At 39.1% G+C, this 14,845-nt stretch overlaps 1 protein-coding gene across 7 annotated transcripts in view; it reads left to right on the forward strand.

The window, feature by feature from the left end:
• Positions 1-13,822, forward strand: part of RFX3 (regulatory factor X3) — a 333,475-nt gene extending 319,653 nt beyond the window's left edge. For 6 of the 7 annotated variants that reach the window (XM_055144130.1, XM_055144140.1, XM_055144160.1 and 3 more), the window contains 3 exons: positions 6,888-6,950; positions 7,862-7,904; positions 11,675-13,822. In XM_055144130.1, the coding sequence (XP_055000105.1) occupies positions 6,888-6,950; positions 7,862-7,904; positions 11,675-11,913 (345 nt within the window). In that variant the 3' untranslated portion in view covers positions 11,914-13,822. The remainder of the gene's footprint in view (positions 1-6,887; positions 6,951-7,861; positions 7,905-11,674) is intronic. The other variant, XM_055144135.1, reaches the window with a different exon arrangement.
• Positions 13,823-14,845: the final 1,023 nt, after the last annotated feature.

The raw sequence follows: 14,845 nt of genomic DNA on the forward strand, positions 1-14,845 counted from the left end.
AATGGGGAAATAGGCTGTCTAGAAAATAAAATTAAAGCATTAAGGAAGAAATATAAATTTAATTAGCTCTAACCTGGACAGTTGTAGCAATGCTATACTTGTATTAAATCTAGTAAGGATGAATGAAAGGCCTTCTAAGTACTGTGAAATGAAATGCTCTCAGGCATATACATGTTTTATAACTGCTTTCAAGAGGGTAAGTTGTACATGGCATTGAAAGCTTACAAAAGAAAAAGTATAAAATGCTTAAGTGACAAATAATGATTAATTTATTCCTATATCCTAACCCATCACAGTAAAGAAAGCAAAACTCCTGAGCACAGAGTTAAGAGTAAGTCTTGAGCACAGGTGTGGCCCAACATTCCTCCCCCTGAAACAAAAAAAGACAAAATTAAGAGGGAAATTACTGTGTTCTAGACAGATTGATCTGAAAGGTTGTTTTCTACAATACTAGGGGATGGGTGCCTGGTGGGGGCCAATAGGGAGAGGCATTGTCAAATAGTCCTACACAGGCAATCTTAAAGTTTTATTTTGCTTTCAAATATCTTAGATATGTGTGGTAGACCTCCAGGAATGTCTTACTGGAAGGCTTCCTAACAGGCTTCAGGAATGGCTATATAGCCTGTGAATATATTAGGTTACAGATAATATCATTAATAGATATTAAGAAGATTATCCCAGATTATCTCTGGACACAGTGTCTTCACAAGGATCTTTTAAAATGGAACAGAGTGAAATGATAATCTATGTCAGAAAGATGTAGCAGAAGGACTTGACTTGGCATTGCTGGCTCTCAGTTGGAAATGGACTACAGCAAAGGCTGTAGATAGCCTCTAACTGTAGAAAAGCAAAAAGCTTCAGGAAAGAATGCAACCCTGCCAGCACCTTGATCTTAGATTAGTGAGATAAACTTGGGAATTTTGAGGTCCTAAATTGGAAAATGATATGCCTGTATTGTTTTTAGGCACTAAATTTGTGGTAATTTGTTACAGCAGCAGTAGGAAACTATTACCACATGAAAGCAGTAGTTACTCTGAATGAAAACCATTATTGTAAATTGTAGAGTCTCCTTTCTCCTCTCCTGGACCTAAATGTCACTGTCATTTCTCCAATGATGATTGCACACTGAAACTGCTCCCCGCCCCTAGAGAGTCTTGCCCCCTTGCAATCCATGTACCCTTTTCAAACCTTGTCTCTTCTCTTCTCTTTTCTCTTATCATGGATATCATCCCTCTTCACCCACATCATAACCAAACACCTCTGTCTGTCACTATACATGCAAGCTTCCAGAGAACCTAAAGGACAATTGTTCTTCCAACTGACTTCCATCTTTTAGAGTTGAACAGTGTTTCTTTCTTTATGGTTTTCATTGGTTGATACCCAGGTGTCTGAGCTGTGTTAGCTCTAAAGCCTCTAGTTCTATATGCTTCTTTGGTCAAAAGTCTTGACCTTCTGTAAAGACAAAATCCATCCCTTTGACTGTTCATGACCTGAAGCAGATATTCTAGGGCTTAAGCTTTCTCCTAGTCAGCAATCAGCCCATCATATTATTTTATGCATAGAGATTATGAAGCCAGTGCAGGTACAACAGGTACAGCGCTTGCCTTGCATGTGACCAACCCAGATATAGTTTCTCCAAGCACCGTCAGGAATAGTTCCTGAGCATCACCAGACGCAGCCCAAAAATAAAGTATATAAACAAAATTTCTTGGGTCACAATCACATCAATTTATTTATGTGTTGTCTGTGACTATTATTTATACAATAATGGAAAAGTTGAGAAACTGCAGCAGTACCTCCCTATCCTAAAACATGTTTGTTTTGATGCCAGTGTATAAATCAGATATATATTGTGTGTGGACTGGAGCAGTATCACAGCGGGTAGGGCGTTTGCCTTGCACTCAGCTGACCCAGGTTCGATTCCTTCGTCCCTCTCGGAGAGCAAAAGTATCCCGCCTGCTCAGCAGAGCTTGGCAGGCAACCCATGGCGTATTCAGTATGCCAAAAACAGTAACAAGAAGTCTCACAATGGAAACATTACTGGTGCCCACTGAAGCAAATTGATGAACAAGGGGACGACAGTGCTAACGGCGCAGTGCATATTGTCTGTTCATGGTAACCTAATTAACACAGGAATAGCACAGAATACACAGAAGTAGCTATTGTCAGTAGAAAAATATTACATATGCATGTGTATGCTCATTCAAGCATGATTATATCTGTCTGCTTACTAATCCGTAAATCTGGCTAATCAAACATATTTTATGTAAAATGCCATTTCTGTGGGGGAATATCTTCACAAGATAATGTGATTATAATTACCACTAATCCTTTCTCCCTAGGATGGGGTAAACTTTCAGCAGAAATGACCCTGAGAGTTAGGGTGCTCCTGGTCCCCCACTCTGTACCCCACTATGTATCCTCACCTGTTTGCTATATCTCTACTCCTTCACTTTGTACGTTTCAGGAGCTAAGATTGCAAGACCTCACTCCTTTGCTGTGGAAAGTTACCCGTGGCTGTGCAGAACGTGCAGCAGGCTCTTGAATTCACCTGTGGGCTGTTTCCCCACTGCAGATCCAGATTTCTCTCTCTTCCCTTTGATTCGTTTTGCTTTGGGGGCCATACCTAGCCGTGCTTAGGACTCACTCCTGGTTCTGTACTCCTGCCAGGGCTCTGGAGACCATATGGAATGCAGGGTAGGCCCCTTGTAAGACTAGCCCCTCACCCACTGTGCTGTCACGCCAGCCCAAGCCTCATTTCTTTTGCAGCGCCCTCTCAAAGGCAGTAGCTCACAGATGAGCTACTACTCAGGGTTACATTCAGGGTCTGTCATAGGCCTGCCCATAGTTGCACTGGCCGTGCTGTCCAGTTGTCCATTTATGCTTTAGAGCCATTATTAATTCTCAGGAATTTGTGGTCTTAACAGCCTCCCACAGTGTTCTTCACAATGGTCTTAACAGCCTCCTTGACAACTTGTTTGTCTGGAGAGGTTACACCTGGTAGTTCTCAAAGCTTACTTCCCCTGACTCTGCACTCACGGATCAGTCCTGGCTGGGCTGAGGGGTCCATATGAGGTGCGGGAATTAAACCCAGGTCAGCCAAATGCAAAGCAAGCATCCTATCCACTGTACTATTGCTCTCGTCCCAAAACCAGTTTTTAGTCTGCTCTTACCCAGGAGGGTGTCCCTTACTATCAACCCTTATTCCGACTTGCCGGAAATGCTTTGTGGGGTAGGAATCTTACTCATCAGATGTTTTCTCTGGTACATTCCTTCTTTGTCAGACTGACAGGGTTTAATTCCTATGTACATCAAAGTAAATCTGCTTTATAACCGTGGTACACATTTTAAATCTCTTAATTGATAGTATTCCTCCATGTGTGACATACAGATATTCACTGGCTCTACTTCCCCTTCCCAGACTCCCTCCCCTTTGCCCTTTCCCTCTTGCACTCTGATTCCTAAACTCAGTGTCAGAATATCTGGCCTCAAGTCTGGCACCACCATTTTTACTATGTAATGATCAACAAACCAATTAATTGCCTCCAGTAGCTATGTAAGGTTAAATCTAAGCTCTCTACATTGCCAAATTGATGGTTTTTATTTGTGAAGTTGATATGAATCATTGCAGCACTAGAATCTAGAGTATAATTAAAAAGATAAAGGGGGTCCTTAGTCCCATATCACTGGCATTGGGTTGGGAAGACAGATTTCAAATAAACAGTAAGTATTGTGTAGGTGGTTTGAAGGATCTGATTGGGAATGACAGGGAAGCAGGTACTTATGCTGTCAGAACAAACCTTTCTGAGGAAGTGATGTCGAGAAGGGGATACTTGAGGTCATAGGATTTGGAGAAAGCCTACCTGTACTAACAGAAATAGCCTCGGTGAGTAGGAGCGCTGATGCAGTTCCCTGCACAGCTTGGCAAGGTAGAACACAGTCAGTTTTCCCATTTCTGGAACTATAACTTTCTGTACTTTTTTTATGAGCTTCGATTTTTTTCACCCAAATCAATTATCTCATCCTTCTTTTCTGTTTCTCATTTATGCTCGTCTTCTCTACAGACTTTCATCCGCCCCCATTCTGTGATTCTGTGGCCTTTGTGTTCATGCTCAATCGTCCCTGCCATTATTTGTATCCCTCCTTCCTGCTCCTTTGACCAGCTGCTCACCCAGCAAACCCTGCAATTATTCCCCCTTCTAATAACCTTTGTTCTCAGGCCTTATCTAAGATTTTTCTAGGCTTACTCATTTTTCAGCCAAATACTCATCCTTAATAAAGTAAGCAGCTGCTGAAACCTCCATAAAACGGGAACATTTGCGAACTGCTCTGATTGGATCTGGCTGCCATGAAATCTAGCACCTCAGTTCTCAGGAAATCATTGATTGAGTGAATGAACTGCTTCTGATCATAGACTAGCAGGTTAAAGTGCCTTCCATAAGCACCTGTATTCTTTTTTCTCACATGTGGAATACATTTTTTTAAGGTTTACTCAGATATAAAGAATAGCACAATTTTATCTCTATTTTTTTTATTTTATTATTATTATTTTTTTATATCACCGTGAGATACAGTTACAAACTTTCATGATTAAGTTTCAGTCATACAATGATCGGGCACCCAGCCCTCCACCAGTGTGCATTTTCCACTGCCAGTGTTCCCAGTATCCCTCCCACCACCCTACCCCACCCCACCCCCTGCCTCTGTAGCAGGCACCTTCCTACTCTCTCTCTCTGCTTTGCGCCATTATGGTTTGCAGTACAGATACTGAGAGGCCATCACGTTTGGTCCTTAGTCTACTTTAAGCACACATCTCCCATCCTGCGCAATCCCTCCAAGCACCACTGTTCATAATAGCCTCTAAATTTTTTGACCTATTTTTTAATCTATTTACTATATAAAGAACTTACTTGCCCTCTGTCCCAAAGACATCTAGAGGCATTGAGACTCTGAGTTGTTTTTTGTTTTGTTTTGTTTTTTTGTAATAGGGTACAGCTCCTGCTTAGTTTGCTTTGCCACTGGCACACAGCACTTCATGTGCAAATAGTTATTTTGTTTTACAACCAACAGTCATCCCCACTCTGCTTTCCCCCTTTCCTCCCTGCTCCTTCCCTCTCCTGTCTCTCCTCTCTTTCCCCTCCTCTCACTTTACTCTCCCTTCCCTTTCTTCTCTGCCTTCCTTCTCTTCCCTTTCATCTCTTCTCTCCCCTTTATTCCCTCCCCCTCCTCTCACCTTTCCTCTTCCCTTCTCTCCCCTCTCACCTCCCTCTCTCCCTTCCCCTTGCCTTCCCTTGTTACCCTCATTGGGAGGGAGGGGTCATGGGGAGCATCTGCTTGTCAGACATTGTGCACTGCCCGCTGGGGGGTTGCCCTTTGCTTCTCTTGGCTGAGTTCTGTGCTTTGTGAGAAGGTACTATGCCCTCTCCCACTGCAGGCATCCTGTTCCGGTCCCCAGAGCACCCAACCCCCACCCACCTCTGGGTCAGTCACAAAGCCTGGTCAGTCCTGGCTGAGTCACTGTCATCTATGATGGAGGTGGGCAATATGGGGAAGGCATTTGTGTTTTGTAATAAAAGATAAGAGGGGTTTCAGGAAAAAAATTTAAATGCTTATTTCCTATTATTCTCATTCCTATTGTTCCTTTTTTCTTCTATTTCTTTTCTTTCCTTCCTTGGTACTTGGAGTGAACTAAGACCCTAATATGTACATAAAGCATTTTTTACTTCTGAGCTAAGTCCCTCCTACCTGAGTTTCAATTTGTTTTGGTATTCTCAGCATTTCAAATAATCAGTTGAAATCAGATTAACCTAAAGCCATGTAAAGAGATCTTTCTGTTAAGACCATTGCCATATTTTTATAGTTAACTGGTAATTAAAAGTGTGTTTCTTTTGAAGAAAATTTTCAAATACAGAATTTGGTGTTAGCCACTTTGTACGATACTTTTGAACAACAATGGCAATGATAATTTAGGCTCAAGCAACTGTCAGAGATTTTCCAAAATCATTTGGAATATTTGTTTACAATAGGTATGAAGTAGATCTACATCACTGCCAAGATCAATACATAATTGGATCTTAAGTATTGTTGAGTTATAACTTAAAACAGAAATCTTACTATATGTTGCTTCATTTAGAAATAATTTATTAATGATCCATTACCTTTGGACATTTTCTTTATAGTTCTAAAATGTTCAGATAATACCAGAAATGGTTTAAAAGTTGTCATTCTGTTGCTTAAATTATAACCTTAAACTCAAGAAATCTTATATGACTTGATTTTTATATAGATTAATATAAAAAGTCTGACCCTTGTGATCAGGAACAATTTCAAGATAATTCAGTGTTTATGATTTGAAATTGATGCCCATAGGATGTAACTATAAAGTAATGGGACCTTCTTTGAAACAAACATACGAGGAGTGTTATGTCAAGGAGATCCTGTCCCCTTCAAAGCAGTCACCTAGGAATGCTACACATTTGTTCCAGTAACGCTGCCAGTGCTTAAAATGTTGTGGAATGCCTCTTTTTAAAAGTATCTCTGAACTGCTAAGAAACACCAAAGAGTAAACTGACATGCTGTGGTGAATATTCTGAATTGTGTCAGAGATGTACTCCATTGTGGTGTAAAGTCAGAAGTCATCCCAGAAACAAGTGCAGTGAATAAATTTGGGATGTTGTTTGGAGTAATAATTAGATATAGAATATCAAGATGGGCTTTTTTAAGTGACACACAAAATAACTCCTGAAATTGGTTGTCAAAGAGGAATTCCAGAACCTTGGAATAAATGTATAAGCTCCCGAGGTAGCTACTATGAAGAACAATACGTGTTTAGGTTTTAAAAAATGTGTGTATGTTTGCAAAATAAGATCAGTTTTATTACTTTATAGACATACCTTGTAGATGAAAAAAATACTCCTATCATGGAACTCTTTATAAGCAAACTTCCGAATGTAAGTAGAATTTCTGTCTCACCCTTTTTAAGCCTGTTGAGAAATCTGCATTACTGATAATAACTTACTCTGAATCTTCAGCTTTAAAAATATTGTTTAGAGAATGGATGCATCTAGGTTTTACTTTTACACTTTCTCAATTAGCTTTGTTACCTGTGTTGTTGAATATTTTATTTAGTGTGAATACCTTTGTATACTTCAAAATGTATTTTCTCACTATTATATACCATCAATCAATCTCTTGAGCCAAGATCAGAAATTAAATCTAAGGTGAAGGCCATTGTTTTATATTACTTTACACTCTTTTTTTGTTTGCAAGAGTAGTGATCCAATAGATGCCTTTCATTTATAAAGAGAGACCCTATTAAAAATGATAAGGGGTTTCAAATTAAATATTTTATAAAAACAGCAGCCCTCAACATTGGGGTTCCTGTTATACTCTTTGTACAATTGAAATCTTGGAAGACAGTTTGACCAAGAGGTTGAACCATATTTCTCTATTTATAAATTCCAGGTAGACTCATGGGGCCGTGCATGAGGGATGGAACTAAGCGTGTCTTCCTTCATCAGGCTTTTCCAAATTTATTCCAACACATCTATCTTCATCAAGGCCATCAGCTCCGGATTTCTTTACAGTTAACTTGCAATAAGACAAAGTAAAATGGAGCATGGAAGGCAGAGAAAATTGTAACCCTTTGCAAAGAAGCTAAGACAGCTAAATTGTGACATAATTTAAGCTGTTCAAATTCGACAAGTGTGATTAGAAAATTATGTGGCCTATGTAGGTAGAGATCAAAATGGTCACTAGTTTACAGTTTTAAAAGTCACAATGTGGTATTTTTACAGCAGGCTGATAAAGGATTTTAATCTCCCTGGTTGTAACTGTTGCACAAATGACTGTTGTTTTGCAGTTTGGTGATTTAAACGCTGTGTCTCCTGGAAATCTGGATAAAGGTAAGAATTGAAAATAATGTAGATTTTTAAGGACTTTTTTGACAGATAAATTCTAATTGAGGGGAGAAATGTAGTATATATTCACAGAACCCTTATTTTGTGAAAATAGCATACAATTTAGGATGAATGTGACAGTTATGTCTTTTGGAATCCTTCATTATTTCTCCATTTCTGTAACTTCTTTAGTGAGGAATATTAAATGCAAGAAATGAATTTAAATGTAATTACAAACTCTTTCTACTTTTTGCCTTAACTTCATTACAAGTAGAAAGAAATTATTTCTGACAGTCTCCAGAGCCCTAAAGAAAATGATAGAATTGGTCCCAGTATTTTTATTCAAGATTCACCAGGCATAAGAAAAGATTTTTCAGTCTACTTATATCACCATTTCACACTTTTCAGTGGAAAAGAAAGCTCAGAATACAATAAAGTTTACCATACTAGCATGAGCAGGAATGGGTGTAGGTTTAAAAGATAACATACATGCTTCTTAATTGTAATAGCATCCTTGCCATTCTACTATGGCCACGTGAGAAATACTGCTTAAGAAACCCAGTATTGGACCAGAGAAATAGTACTGCAGGTAGGGTGTTTGCCTTACATGCCCTACATACCCAGGTTTGATCCCTGCCACCACAGATTGTCCACTGAGCACAACCAGATGTGACGACCCCACCAAAAAAAAAAAAAAAAAGAATATCAGGATCTACAAAACCACATGAGAATAGGAACAGGGCTTGTAGGGAAATAAATTTGAAATAGTGCGTGTACAAACAGAATCAATCCTGATGAAAGTATCAGGTCATATTAAAAATGAGGCAAAATAAGAAATGTAAAGTTTCAATTTGAAAAAACCTGCAGACTGGGGCTGGAGCGATAGTACAGTGGGTAGGGCATTTGCCTTGAACGTGGCCAACCTGGGTTCGATTCCCAGTATCCCATATATCTCCTGAGCACCACCAGGAGTAATTTCTGAGTGCAAACCCAGGAGTAACCCCTGCAATTTTAAAACCTGCAGAAAATATAGGTCTTTAAAACAAAACTGCAAGTATTTTGAGGTTTTAAGTAATTAAATTCAGGACACAGGTACAAAATGCACAAAAATTGAAAATTAATAATTAGCCCTTCCAGAGCAGCACCAGAGTCGGTGGGGAAATTTTAGGAACAGTTGGGGCTGAGGAGGAACTTGGGGAATTTGCATATGTAAAACCACACCATTCTCTGGAGTCCTATACTAGTGTTGCTTGGCGTTCAGCTTCTCTTCCTCCTTGGTGGGGGAGACATTAATACGTTGGGGAAAGTCATTCACAATCAATACCACTCCCACATCATACTCCACCAGACACTGTTTACCAACTGTGCAGGAGTTCATTTCTGTTTTAGTAATGTGTATATGAACAAAGCAGCAAAGGTAGAAAATTATAACCCCAAAATATGGTTACTGCAAATATATACCCTGGAATTAGCAGTGTAACCTTCAGAAAAGCAAATAATTTATATTAACTTGTACTTTCAGAGCAAGAAAGGTGACAGTTGAAATCCATGGTGGCATAAAGCAGCTTGAATGATGCACTGATACCAAAGTCTCATAACCCACTTTTGGGAACTTTGTCCCGGGGAGGGGGGGGCGGGCAAATGCAGCAGGAGTGTTGCCAGTTGGCCAAAGGCTGACTGGCATTCTCCTTTACTGCCAGTAAAGTGCTAGTCTCCAGTAAATTCAGTAACACCTAATTTTAAGTTTTGTGTGTCATGTTTACATAAGTTTGAATAAATTCCTGGAATACGTCTTTGAGTTTTTATTAGAAGTGTAAATATAAAGAATTGGATCCAGTTGTCCACTGGACGTGGAAAAGGACTTGTGCATTGCTTTGTGGCCCACATTTCTTCTGCCCACCATTCCATTACCATTTTATGTATAGTCGGGCAGGTGAAAGGACATTCCCCAATCTCCAAATAGGTGTCCAAAAGACCTGGGAATCCCTCCAGTGCTTCTCAGCCAACTAGGCAGGTGGTTCAATGTGAGGGCCCAAGGATGTGGTGTCGAGGGATCAAACCAGGACCAGCTTTGTGCAAGGCAGGTACCTTAACTCCTGTGCTATCTCTTGGCCCATTAAAATGGTTCTTTCCTAGGGCTGGAGTGATTGTAGGGCATTTGCCTTGCACACAGCCAATCTGGGTTCAATCCCCGGTATCCCATATGATCCGCCAAGCACAGCCAGGAGTAATTCCTGAATGCAGAGCCAGGAGTAACCTGAGTATTGCTGGGTGTGACCCAAAAAGCAAAAATAAATAAGTAAATAAATAAATAAATAAATAAAGTAGCTGCTCTAAAAATATAGAAAAAAGTTCTTTCCTTTTAGTGTTACCCCTTATTATGTACATTATGCCTCCAGAGCAGGAAAGTTGGTGGAAGGAACAAAGAAGCAGTCACATTTGTCCCTAGATGTGATGGTTTTTTGAGACAACTAAGCTGGCATATTCAGACCCTAAAGCTGGAATGTGAAATAGCCAAGTTATTTTTTTTGGGTGTGTGTGTGGCCTCTTGAGTATTTTAATTTTTTCTGATGGAAAAATAAAGAGAATCTTGGGACTGGAGCAATATCACAGCGGGTAGAGCATTTGCCTTGCATGTGCCAACCTGGGTTCAATTCCCAGCGTCCCATATGGTCCCCCGAGCACCGCCAGGAGTGACTCTGAATGCAGAGCCAGGAGTAACCCCTGAGCATCGCCAGGTGTGACCCAAAAAGCCCAAAAAATAAGTAAATAAATAAAGAGAATCTTGCTCAGTACTAAAGCTTTGAGGCTTTGAGAGCATTGTTTCTGACTGTTTTAATAGTGCATACTGGAAAAATGAAAGTTTTTAATTATGAAATTATATATTATATTCCATTACTCTGATGTTTTCATTCATAGAAATATACAGAACCTTGGAGGTAATCTTGACTTTTTTTTTTTTTGCTTTTTTTGGGGGGTCACACCCGTCATTGCATAGGGGTTACTCCTGGCTCTGCACTCAGGAATCACCCCTGGCGGTGCTCAGGGTACCATATGGGATGCTGGGATTCGAACCTGGGTTGGCTGCGTGCAAGGCAAACGCCCTTCCCGCTGTGCTATTCCTCCAGCCCCTAATCTTGACTTTTTAATATGTTTAATTTGCAGAAGTGAATTTTAGCTATTGTGTCAGTGTTAGCAGGAATGGATGGTCTTAGCACAGGAATAGTACAGCGGTAGGGCACAGGCCTGGCACAGGCCTTTCCCAGCTTCAAGCCCAGCTCCGTACATGGTCCATCAAGCACATAGGTCTTCTTCAAGGAACTATAAGTGGTATCAGTCACAAATTAGCCAAAAATAAATGGCGTTTGCTATGTTTTTAAAGAATTAGTATTTTAAGAATAGAGCACTGATAAAAGTACAATGAGCTCAAAGAAAACCTGTAAGCTTTGTCCCTTAGCAAAAACTTTGTCCCATTGTCCCTTAGTAGAATAAAGTTACTTTCTCCTTGTTTTGGAGCCACATTGAGCAGTGCTTAGGACTTACCCCTGGCTCAGTGCTGGGTGTCATTCCCCAGGGATGCACAGGGGACTCTGGAGTGCCAGAACCAAACCTGGGCTTTTCAAGCACAAAACTCGTGCTTCTGTCTTTTGAGCACTCTCCTGACTCCAAGAAGTTGCTTTCTTAAGATGCTGCCTTAAAGTGTTGTCAAAGCACACACTGATTACTGTGTTCCACTTTTCCTCTGCTAATCATTTTGGTGTTACTCATTTGCGCAGATGAAGGCAGTGAAGTGGAAAGTGAAATGGATGAAGAACTAGATGACTCTTCAGAACCTCAAGCCAAAAGAGAGAAGACTGAGCTGAACCAGGCGTTTCCAGTGGGCTGCATGCAGCCTGTCTTGGAGAGTGGCGTGCAGCCAAGCCTCCTGAATCCAATCCACAGTGAGCACATCGTTACGAGTACTCAGACTATCAGACAGTGCAGTGCTACAGGAAATACCTATACTGCAGTCTAAAGAATATTAAAGCGTATTTTTCCAGCTAACATTACCCTGTTGATATTGGGCTTAAGTTGAAAATTTAATAAGCCTGAAGGTCGACTGTTGTCAAATTCTATCTGTGCTGAACATTACTTTTTGGAGTTGTGAAATGGAATGGGTGTATGTATTTTGCCAGACTTTTTTTTATGTAAACAAATTATTTGCCTCTTAATAAGAGTTTTTCCCCCTTAGTTTCAAGTGTCAAGAAGGATTTTTACAACACTTAATGTCAATGTTTTTGTTTTCCTATAATTAAAAAGTAATTTACATTTTTGTAGCTTAAAATATTTTATTGTTGATTGTTAGTCTTGGTGTATGATTTCATGTATAAGTTTTTAATTAGATGCACTTCTGTGAAATATCAAAAGAAATGAATTTCTTTGATTTACACTGGAGGCATGCCCATTTGGCAGCAGATGCATCAAATTTCCTTTTGAAAGGTGCTTTTCATTGGACACAACCAAAAGACACTATTTTGATACATTTTGGAGTATGGAGAAAGAATACAGAACATTTTTATTATAATGCTAGAGGGTTGGGAAGGTCATCTATTTTTCTCTGGAGAAAAATTGAGCCATGCATTTATTAGTTCAGAGTAAATGGCAAAATTGCAAGAGATTATGCTAATATGTACATAATTTGTGTACATAATTATTAGACCATGTTAATGTAAGCTTCCATTAAACATTGAATATTAACTGTTATCTGCATACCAATTCCTCTGTTTAAAGACTACTGATTCTGTATTTGGGACCACTGCACAGATGCATTCTGCTGTTGAGTGGGGCTGTTATAGTTAGATACTGAAGCTGAAAAAATGACTTGACTTTTTTTTTTAAGTGTACATGCTACTTATGCTGAGCTGGACATACAGGAAACCATTCCATTTGAATGACTTTCTTTTATTCCAGGTCGTTTTCCTAATAGTAGTTCAATATGCTGCTATTATATAAAAAAAAATTATAGAATGCAAGGAATGTAGCAACCTGCATATCATTATTTCCTTCAAAAATATTTCCTGGTTTCTAAAGTATGTGGATTTAAATTTTAAACAGAACCTGAAGGCAGTGTAACTGGCACGCCATACTGTTGCTTATCCCCAATTCTGTGGGATCTGGATAAGTGACTGAATGGACCAGTGCCATTGAAGAATGTACATCAGGGATCATCGTACCTCGGCTATTACATGGTGCCTTAAAACAGAACTGAAGCTAAGGTTTAGTAAGGCTTATTTTGTTCATGTGAATTCCTCTTCAATCCATTTGATAAGGAGTGCCTGTCATTTTCAGACTCCCAAAGTAAAGACAGGTTACATGTTCTTCAAAGGAAATTTAAGGAAAACAAAGCAAAACAACAACAACAAATTTCAAAACTCAGTTCCCCTCTTTGAGTGACCATGAACCTTTATTTTGTTCTTAGAGCTGATAATACTTGATAACAAATCAGATTGCTTAAGGGTGTGGCTAGTTTTAATTACCAACTTGTTGCATTAAAATCATACATGTTTTAGATTTTCCTTATCTAATTATAATTTAAGGAAGTTACAAAATAAGCAGGTACTTAGCGAAGTGCATCTTTTCAGTCTGCTTGTTTGTCTGTGTCTCAGTGTCTGTCCTGGAGCACACACCAGTGCCCTCGGGCAAGAGTCAGCTATAAAACAGGAAGGTGAGATCCTAGAGAGGATACACCCGTCCCCTTTTTTTGATTTACATGACAAGGCAAGGCTCTTTTAAGCACTCAAATTACTGTAAAGAAGGAAAAAAAAAACCCAGACACATCCATTGAGTTAAAACATGTAGGATACAAATAAACAAGAAAATAAATTAATACATAAATAAAGCCAAAAGAAGGGAAAGCACAAAATGATTTACAGATTATTAATGAGGCCTATATTAAACTCAAGATATTTTATCTTTCAGTTTTCTGGGGGAGGTGGGTGGGGGGAGGCGGCAGGGGGAGGGGCTGGAAAGAAGAGGGTGAGCCAAGTTAAAAAATACCAAATGGCTTATTGGGTAATCTACAGTGTGTTCCAGCTGTTGTTGCCCAATTGCCTTAGACTACTCAGATAACGAAGACCAACAAAGTTTCTTAGTGAACTTTAAATGTTTTAGATGTAATTTTTTAATTGATTCAGATATTGTATTATACATTCATATATTTTAAAGTCTTCACTAGCATCCTAGCCTCACCTTCATCTAAATATAATTTAAATAACCATCCCCTGTTTTCCTCCCCAAAAGGCAATGAATTTGCACCATAACATACACATGATAAAGAGATAGAATACCTTAAGCTGCAAGACCATGCATCTACTTATTTGTGTATAAGCAGATTTTTATAGATAAAATTTGGGGAGCGGGGGAAGAGCACTCTCCATTTCAACTCTGAATTTTTTTACTTTCCTATTGCTATCCACTACTCCCAGGACTATATTTCTATGTATCAGACCAAATGTATTTACCTGTTTAATCTTGTTTACTGGAGATTTTAAATGTATTTATCATCATTGTTTAATGTTGGAAGTATTTGTATCATTAGAGGAATCTGATAATAATAGGTAAATTTCGGTTGATGCAAATTAGGGTTGGGGACCCTCCAGGATTCAGCATTTCTTCCAATTGTTCATGGTTTGTTCTAAATGGGAAGATATTATGAATTAATAAATATCAAATTTCAATGTGACTCACTAAAAGTATCTCCTTATGAACAAATTAGGAATGTTAAATCTTTGTGAGTAGTGTGGATTGTTCTGACCAGTAGACAAAAATCACATATATATGATCCATGCTCTTCCAGTTATTTTTAGTCCACAGTAAGATACACATTCGTACGCAATCACATATAAACATCTCAACCAACTTCAAATTGGAATTGTGAAATATATTAGAAAATTAAAACATCATAATTT

The sequence above is a fragment of the Sorex araneus genome, chromosome 1 (genome assembly GCF_027595985.1).
Source record: "Sorex araneus isolate mSorAra2 chromosome 1, mSorAra2.pri, whole genome shotgun sequence".
NCBI classification, from domain to species: domain Eukaryota; kingdom Metazoa; phylum Chordata; class Mammalia; order Eulipotyphla; family Soricidae; genus Sorex; species Sorex araneus.